Source organism: Arachis ipaensis, chromosome B08, assembly GCF_000816755.2.
Source record: "Arachis ipaensis cultivar K30076 chromosome B08, Araip1.1, whole genome shotgun sequence".
In the NCBI taxonomy this organism is placed as follows: domain Eukaryota; kingdom Viridiplantae; phylum Streptophyta; class Magnoliopsida; order Fabales; family Fabaceae; genus Arachis; species Arachis ipaensis.
Genome location: NC_029792.2, coordinates 126,899,319 through 126,909,013, shown reverse-complemented (window position 1 = coordinate 126,909,013; position 9,695 = coordinate 126,899,319). Strand labels below are relative to the sequence as shown.

Here is a 9,695-nt window from a genome sequence, read left to right as displayed (position 1 = left end):
ATAAAAACATTATCAAAATATTTTTACCTAATAATGAATTTGTAATAATATAATTACTTTATTTCTTAATCTTTTGTTGTGCATAATCTTGTATTTTTAGGTACAGCATAATGTTGTATTAATAATATAGATATATATAACAAGTTACTTAATAAATAGTTCATTTGGTAAGAGAGATAAATTATGAAATTCAATTATAAATAACCTAAAATTACTAAAGTGACATTAATTTTGTAAATATATTTATTTGGTATATTTATCCACAAAATGAAAAATCTTGGTGCGCAGAGCGTAGTTGTATACAAACTGGCAATATCTGTCTGGTGGGAAACAACACTGCCCACTTTCCAGTTCGGTGGCTCAAATTGGAAATACTAATTTCAACCCAACCAAATCGAACCGAACCGAATTGAACCGAACAAATCAAACCAAATCGAACCAACCAACATAGCTTACCTTGAGCTAATGACTAAAGAACTTAGTTAATTACTTAACTCTTTTCATCCTCAAATTAATTAATAAAAAAATGTTAAATAAATTTTAACCTTTTAATTTAAAGATAAATAAGTTATTAATTAATTAAAAATATAAAAATATCATTTATTTTTTAAAATGTGAGATGTTCAAATTCTTATAAAAACTTATTTATCCTCTTATATTTTAAACGAAAGAATTTAAATATATATCTTGTATTTTAAAAAATAACTATTTTTATATTTTTAATTAATTAAAAATTTATTTGTCTTCAAATTTAAAAGTTGATGACTTATTTTTTTTCACTATTCAATTTATATTATATTCTAATATATTTATTTCGCTTATACAATATGAAATAGGAATTTATTTGAAAAATGTTTTAAGGTTATTTCTTAAGAAAATAATAACACAAATTTTATTCTTTTAATAAATTGTAAAGAGACTTTACTTTTTATACTAGTAAGATTTATGTTATATTTAAGTAATATATTCTTAATTTTTTAAATAATAATGTGACTTATTTTTAAAATAATATAACATTAACAGTATGAATTTAATTTTGATATACAATTAATATAAAGTAGTTTTATGAGTACATTCAATTACCTAATATTACAACAGTAAAAATAATTATATTTTATATTGACCGTGTGAATTAGAGATGTCAATGGGACGGGGTGGGGCGGGGATGCCTCCCTGCTCTCCGTCCCCGCCCCCAGAATTGATCCCATCCCCACCCCGATCCTTGCCATGTGGGATAATCGTTCCCATCCCTATTCTCCGCGTTCCCTGTATTTCCCACGGGGCCCCATTCCCCATCTCCCTATGTTGAACATTTATATGAAAAATTATAGTAAAAAAAAAAACTACAAAACATTATTACAAACATATCTTATCAAAGATTATAAGTCAAGAAATACAACATAAAAATCATAGTCCATAAGGGGGTAAGCACTGAGCAGAAAGAGTGGCCGGTAGCGACTGACAAGAGGGTATACTGCTATGGCTGTGACTGTTGACACAATTATGGGGGATTGGAAGTTTTGAACTTTTCTGGAGAGTTGGGGCTTTGAAACGGTGCTAAGTGGAGTAGTAGGAGAGAATAGAAGACATTCAATAAAGTAGGGTTAGGATTTTCAATAGGTGAAATTACTAAAAAGTCCATATATTAAAAATAAATTCAGGGTATTTAAATAAACTCAAGAATTCGGGAAATTATCGGGGACAGGGCGGGGATCCCCGTTCGGGTCCTCGTGCCTGTCTCGGGGGAGATTTTAGTTCCTATCTCCATCTCCACGGAAAAAATTTTCCGCCTTTGGATCCCATTCCAGACAGTCCTCGCAGGATCCCCGCGCTTCAGAAAATTTTGACACCCCTAGAGTGAATAATCATTAAAAAATCAATATAATTGTACTGCTGTGTCAATGCATCAAAATTAAAATTATCCACTCAAATTTGTATATTTTTTAGTTCACTAAGAAGTTTTATTTTGATTTTTGATTTTGGGTTAATTATTGTCAAACCAATTTGTATATTTTCTACTTCACTAAGAAGTTTTATTTTGATTTTTGATTTTGGGTTAATTATTGTCAAATCACCCTTAACAATTCAATTAACTAACAGTTTAACACCTTGATCAACTTGCTTCAGAACTCTCCTTCTTCTTCTATTAAAGAACACTCAGACTCTGCTCCAAATAATATCTTCTTCAACATCTCAAACAATAAAAAATGAAGCTTTGTTTCTTTCTCTGCCTGCTTTGTTCATTCGCATTTCTTGCTTTGGGTTCCAATGTCAGCTACGATGGTCGCTCCCTCATCATTGATGGCCAAAGGAAGCTTCTTCTCTCTGCTTCCATTCACTACCCCAGAAGTGTTCCCGCTGTCAGTAACTCACACATTCAACATTCTAACTCTAAAGTTTCCAACGGTTTTTTCTTTTATTTATTTATTTATTTATTTATTTTTTGGGTTATTGAAAAGGGATCTTTGTTAGTTACTACTTTTGCTTATTTGCTGGAATTTGGAGGGAACTAATATGAATGCAGCTTTTTAGAGTGTCTTTCAATGTCAGTTTATTCACATTCAGTGTTTATTGATCTGTAGTTGAATTGAATTCTGTTTATTATTATATATGGCTCAGCATTTTTTTTTTCTTTTTTTGAACTTGTGATGAGTAATTTCAGTACTTTGTGTATGTGACATACTGTGATTGTGGCAGATGTGGCCAAGTCTTGTTCAAACAGCTAAGGAAGGAGGCATAGATGTCATAGAAACCTATGTTTTCTGGAACGGTCATGAGCTTTCTCCAGGAAATGTGAGTAAGATGATGAAGTAACTTAGATAGTTAGATGCATTATTACTTGTTAGCATGGTTATCAAACTCGGGAACTCGATGAGGTTAAGCAAACTTGAATCATAGAACTCGACTCGTAAATTTGACTGGTGATCGAAACAGTTAAACTGGTGTACCTGTAGAAGTTTGCAAGTTAGTTAACTTGAGAGTTTGATAACCTTGATTGTTAGCTGCAACATACTCTTAAGAGTCCTATAGCTTATACTGAGATTGAAGAAAATTTGAGACTTTCTTTTCTTCTCTCTTATGATGTAATGTTAGTATTACTTTGGAGGACGATTCGATCTAGTCAAGTTTGTGAAGATTGTCCAGCAGGCTGGAATGCACTTGATTCTTCGGATAGGCCCGTTTGTTGCAGCGGAATGGAATTACGGGTAAGTAACTACTATTTTTCACTATTATTTTGTAGCAATATGAAAAATGGAACTAAACAAAAGCTGTATTTTACAGTGGTGTACCGGTATGGTTGCATTATATTCCAGGCACGGTGTTCCGGACATACAATCAGCCTTTTATGGTATGTGAGAATGATCTTCAATTGTAACTCAAAATTCTGTATTCATTTATTTAATTGTAGAACAAAAAAAAATTGTGATCTCTTTAACATAGTTAGCTTTTTCTTGGGGTTTAGTCTCATATGCAGAACTTTACAACATACATAGTAAATCTTATGAAACAAGAGAAGCTTTTTGCGTCGCAAGGGGGTCCTATCATCTTGTCCCAGGCAAGTATAGCCATAAACACTTTGATTTGTTTTCAATGGTTTGTATTCTACTTTGTACATATATAATCCAATGACTCAATTTAGAATCTTCACAATATTGCAGATAGAAAATGAGTACGGATACTATGAAAATTTTTATAAGGAGGACGGTAAGAAGTATGCAATGTGGGCTGCAAAGATGGCTGTTGCTCAGAATACCGGTGTCCCGTGGATAATGTGCCAGCAATGGGATGCTCCAGATCCTGTGGTATGACTATAAATTTGTAAAATCAACCTGGATTCATGTTGCTTGTTGCAAGAAGATATTCAAAGTTACTAATCATAAATAATAAACGCGACACTATATAATATATGTTATCTTGAATCAATATGTTGCAGCCTATGCAATTCAGCTTTCTTGTACTGCACAATTCTTAGATTTTGTTATTTATATGAATATAAGTTTTCTTTTCTTTTGTATTTCTATAGTGCTAGTCACATTTAAGTGATACACTGACTGTTCACAATTCTTTTGCAGATAGATACCTGTAACTCATTCTATTGTGACCAATTTAAACCTACTTCTCCAAATAGGCCAAAAATTTGGACCGAGAACTGGCCTGGATGGTATGCTGGATCCATTATTAACTTGCTCCTTGTAGTCCATTATTCATATTTTTGCATAAAAATTGTACATTTTACCATGCCATAGTGACATGTATTTATCATGAGTAATTTATTTATTGAGTAAATTCAGATGTATCAAATTTTTTATTTTTGACAATTATGTATCAAATCAAAGTGAAAATTAGTGCAGCTACTAAAATAGATATGTATGCCAAAATTTTCAGTTAATTATTATATAAATAATACTTCATGGATTTTAAGTTATCATCTTCTGCTAAAGATGAGACGATTCATGGTCATTTTCAATTTTTAATTATGTTGCCTGTAGAATTTATTTAGAACAAAACTGTGAGGATATTTTTCTTCTAGCCTTATTTTATCTTGAGTTAGAAGAGTTAAAGTTGTGCATACATTTATAACTTTCTTTTGATCTTGCAAAAGGGGAAAGTATTTCATGTTTAATGATCTGTGTTGTGGTCTTCTACTAATTTAAGGTTCAAAACTTTTGGTGGAAGAAATCCTCACCGGCCAGCTGAAGATGTGGCATATGCAGTTGCTCGTTTCTTCCAGAAAGGTGGAAGTGTGCAAAACTACTACATGGTATTACCATTAAAATATCTTGCATCTAAATGCTATGCCATATACTTTATTTTTCTCTAATATTGGTTTTATTTATCTCAATCATGTTTACTAGTATCATGGAGGAACAAATTTCGGGCGTACAGCCGGTGGTCCATTCATTACTACAAGTTATGACTACGATGCCCCGATAGATGAGTATCAAATAAACAGTGTATGCTTAAGTCTCCTTCTTGTGTTAGATGTCCTACCAATCAATGCTAAAGTTGTTAATTTCGTAAGCTTATCATATTTTTGCAGGGTTACCTAGATTCCCGAAATGGGGACATCTTAAGGAGCTTCACAGAGCTATCAAGTTATGTGAGCCTGTATTGCTTAATGGCAAATCAGTTAATATCACCCTTGGTCCTTCTGTGGAGGTACTTCCCTTCTTTTAAGCATTTACACTTAGTTATGTTTTCGAGTAGATGATCAATAATGAAGGCGAAAAGAAAGGAGAACTATAGAGGATCTTTTACCATGGCCATTATTTTCTGTCTTCATTTGCTTATTCAAATTATTTAATCATAATCTGAGGTTGCATTTCTTTGTTTATTTGTTTTTGCTCTCACATTCCTTCTTCCATGTTGTATTTGATTTTGATGGTACTTAATAGTGTACTCGTATGGAATTATAAGCCATTATGTGGTTACCACTGTACTAGGCCGATGTCTATACCGATGAATCAGGAGCATGTGCTGCCTTTATTGCAAACATTGACGACAAAAATGATAGGACGGTGGAGTTTCGCAATATGTCATATCACCTGCCGGCGTGGTCGGTTAGCATCCTTCCTGATTGCAAGAATGTAGTCTTTAACACGGCAAAGGTATGTTATTTCTGTTCCTTCATCCCACCGACTTCATTCCTTGATGAAGTAGCCTTGTTTTGTCTATGTGTTCACAAACTTCTACATAAAGAACTCGGTTCAGAGTTGATGCATTGCTCATAGTTTCGGTGATGTTTTCAGACGTGTCCTTAAAAGTAGAACATTTTGCAAGTTCAGCAATGATAATAGAATTCTGCATACATTGAGACACATTATATCAATCTTATGATTATCTTTCCTTAAAACCTTGGTGTATATGTATGCCAATATGACTGAAATAGAATAATGTAAAAGATTTTAATGTATTGATCTTATTATGTATTTCCTTTTCTATTCTGCACACTTAGCCATGAAATCTTCAACAGGTTTCTACTCAGACACACGTAGTTTCGATGATTGATGAGAATTTGCAGCAATCAGATAAAGGTGCAGTGACTTTCAAATGGGATGTATTGAAGGAGAATGCAGGAATCTGGGGGGAGGCAGACTTCGTTAAAACCGGTTTTGTTGACCTTATAAATACCACCAAAGATACCACTGATTATCTGTGGCACACAACAAGGTACTGATAGGAGTAAGGGTACTGAGTTGTTTTCGGAACACCTAGGAATTTCTACCAAAATATGTTGGAATCATGGAAGTCAATAACTTATTATTAAATGTTTTATAAGATCTGCTTTTGCTTCTTCTTCTGGTAATGTTGGAGAGTTTCGGTTTCAATACATGTTAATAAAATTGATGAATATCACTACCAAGACATTATATTTTATGAATCCAATTTGGTTCTCTTTTAAAGCATAGGTGGGTTTGCATGTTCATCATATTGTCTATAGTTCGCATGCTGCTTCTTTTCACACACTCATCTATATATAATGTAAAATGCTCAGACATGTATGAATGAGTTGAAATGTACTAGTAAAGTAAGTTGCCTTGTCGATTACGGCTAACTTTTGTGTTTATGGCAGTATATATGTTGGTGAAAATGAAGAGTTCCTAAAGAATGGAAGCAAACCAGTTCTTCTAATAAATTCCACTGGTCATGCTCTCCATGCATTTGTGAATCAGGAGTACCAAGGTTACTCTCTGATAAATCTAATAAGTTTGAAGGTATTTGGAATTAAATTTAAATGGAATCTCAGAGTTTAAACCATTTTCTTGTTTCAGGTACCGGAACTGGAAATGGTACACATTCGCCATTCTTTTTCAAGAATCCTATTCCTCTGAGGCCAGGGAAGAATGAGATTGCTTTATTATGCTTGACCGTTGGCTTACCGGTGAGTTGCTTGCTCCTTATGAGATTCCTTAACTACCCTGATGCTTGGAATTCAGTGGCAAAAAATGTTAATAGAAATTTGAAAAGCTCTGTTGAATTTACTCTTCATTAGTTTAAAGTTTTAAATTATAAGTACTAACAGTTAACTACCTTTGAGACAATAGTTATTGTAGAATGATTTGTTGTCATTCCCACTAATTGACTTGAGTTCTTGCCATGATTTTCTGATGTTTTAGACTGCTGGACCATTTTACGACTTCGTCGGAGCAGGACTGATAAGTGTAAAGATTAAGGGATTCAACAATGGGACAGTAGACTTGTCTTCTAGTGCCTGGAGTTACAAGGTATTTTTGCTCTTACATTATCCGATTTTCAATCATTTGTAGAAACATGAGTATGGTATCAAAAATGAAAATTTCTATTACCCTTTTGTCCTACATCTATATTTCTTGCTTTGCCAGATCGGAGTACAAGGAGAACAACTGAAGTTATACCAGGGAGATGGGTCGAGTAGTTTGAAGTGGACAACCACATCCAAACCACCTAAAGGGCAGGCATTAACATGGTACAAGGTAGCCAAGTTTCTTTATTTTTGGCATTAACTATGGAAACTGTCATTTTTTTATTTAATGTTGTGTTTTTCAGTTAGTATTCTAATCACTTGGTCATGCAGGCCGTCGTGGATGCTCCGTCCGGGGATGAACCAATTGGATTGGATATGTTGCATATGGGAAAGGGTCTAGCTTGGTTAAATGGAGAAGAAATTGGAAGATATTGGGCTCGGAATAGCGAGTTCGAGGAAAAAGACTGTGTACAAGAATGTGACTACAGAGGCAAATTCCTCCCTGACAAATGTGACACTGATTGTGGAAAGCCTACACAGAAATGGTAACACTATATGCATTAGTAAGGTTCACAAATCCAAGGGTACGTTACACCAACTTTCGCTGTGGTTAACAATATTACATATGACACCCCTCGATTAGTACAAACATGATAAGAACATGTAAACACGACAAATCGAGGGATGTCATGTGTAATATTATCCCCTATCTCGGTAGAGGTTGATGTAATTTACCCCAAATTTAAATGCACTATGTTTTTTTTCCCCTTTGATTTCATAACTAAAAGTGGATGGAAGAGTTCTGTGGAAACCTTCACAAGTATGAGATATATTCCAAGAAAATACTAACATAAGTTGTGAAGAAAAGAAACTAGAAACTAGAAAGCATTCATGATTCACCATAACTATAAAAACTATGTATGTATCATTCTCTTTAGGTATCATGTTCCAAGGTCTTGGTTCAAGCCATCCGGGAACACTCTTGTTATTTTCGAGGAGAAAGGCGGAGATCCAACAAAGATTAAGTTCCTTAGGCGTAAAGTAACCGGAGCATGTGCCGATGTTGCCGAGGATTACCCTTCTATTGGACTTGATTCTCAGGGTGAAGATAAAATCAACAAGAACACTCCTTTTGCCCGTTTAACATGCCCCGGAAACACAATTATATCCTCAGTGAAATTTGCTAGCTTTGGAACCCCTACTGGAAAATGTGGATCTTACCTTTTGGGAAGTTGCCATGATCCCAATAGTAGCACAGTTGTTGAAAAGGTATGCATTTTTCGCAACTTATTTCGCATCGCATTTGATATATTCTTAAAAGATTTTGTGATTGATTCATTACAATGTTGATCCTTATATGATTCACTGCTGCAGGCATGTCTAAACAAAAACGATTGCGTCGTAAAATTAGCCGAAGAGAATTTCAAGAACAATCTGTGTCCTGGTTCATCAAGGAAACTTGCAGTGGAAGCTATTTGCAGCTGATCAATTCCAAGACAAGAAGAGTTGATTGGAATTTGGAACACTGCATTTTTACACAATTTATTTATTTTTACCAGCTTAGCTGCACAAAGAAGCAGAAGCAATTTTTCTTGTATTAATATTATATATAAACATATGGCAGGGATTAAGGGATATATCCATTATTGTATTTTCTTAGCATCCATGAGGGTCTGAAACTGCACATTTTGATTAACCAGTAATGTGAGAGGAGTTCAGTCCTTTAGGGTGTGCTTATATGTTAGTGTTATTTTGCAATTGAATTGATTTGTAGAACATGATAGTGTGGGAGTGAGAGTGTGAGACCAAGTAGAAGCTTAAATCTTAAAATGTGGTTGCATTATCTATTCATATGATGATGATGTTGATGCAAATCGTTTTCATAGGATTTAGAATTCTCCCATTAAGATCAAACAATGTAAATATACAGAGAACTAAGTTTTAACCTTTAGTTAGTTGATATTAGTAATTTTTAGAATTTAGATTTATAATTTTGAATTTAAAGTTAAAAGTTTATGATTTAGAGTTTAAAATTTAAGATGATCAAAGTAATAAAAAAAATTAATTACCTAACATTACTCAGGTTAGTTTGATTAAATTGCCTATTTGGAGAATTCTTTACATAATTTTGTTGAACATTTTGAATACTATACCATTTTTATGTGAAAAAAAAACACAAGAAATCATTAAATAATATAAAAAATAATAATTAATAACTATTAGAGTCTAATATAAGTGGTAATTGCTTGGGTCACTTAAGTAGTACTAACAATATTAATTCTATTTGTGGATATTGAATTTGACTCAATCCATTCGGATAGGATTGACAATTTAACTTATTACGAATCAGATTGAAAATAAAACGGATTGAGTTACGAGTAGGATTTGGGGCAAATTTAGTCCTAACTCCACTTGACCTATTCGCATTTGTGATCAATTATAATATGTAATTTAAAAATTATTATACATA

At 33.4% G+C, this 9,695-nt stretch overlaps 1 protein-coding gene across 1 annotated transcript; it reads left to right on the top strand.

Annotated features, from left to right (window-relative positions):
• Positions 2,116–9,076, top strand: LOC107613195 (beta-galactosidase 10). The gene is made up of 19 exons (XM_016315083.2): positions 2,116–2,360; positions 2,698–2,793; positions 3,094–3,206; positions 3,283–3,349; positions 3,464–3,556; positions 3,660–3,803; positions 4,074–4,162; positions 4,657–4,762; positions 4,857–4,943; positions 5,041–5,160; positions 5,445–5,609; positions 5,975–6,171; positions 6,575–6,684; positions 6,774–6,883; positions 7,119–7,226; positions 7,344–7,454; positions 7,556–7,770; positions 8,164–8,494; positions 8,600–9,076. The coding sequence occupies exons 1-19, from the start codon at positions 2,208–2,210 to the stop codon at positions 8,708–8,710; spliced, it is 2,526 nt and encodes an 841-aa protein (XP_016170569.1). The 5' UTR covers positions 2,116–2,207; the 3' UTR covers positions 8,711–9,076.

Bases quoted from the DNA above. Each gene is read 5' to 3' on its own strand.
- LOC107613195 (XM_016315083.2), top strand. From the start codon at position 2,208: ATGAAGCTTTGTTTCTTTCTCTGCCTGCTTTGTTCATTCGCATTTCTT. The intron at 3,350-3,463 runs GTATGTGAGAAT...CTTGGGGTTTAG, and splicing joins CATACAATCAGCCTTTTATG to TCTCATATGCAGAACTTTAC. The intron at 4,944-5,040 runs CAAATAAACAGT...CATATTTTTGCA, and splicing joins ATGCCCCGATAGATGAGTAT to GGGTTACCTAGATTCCCGAA.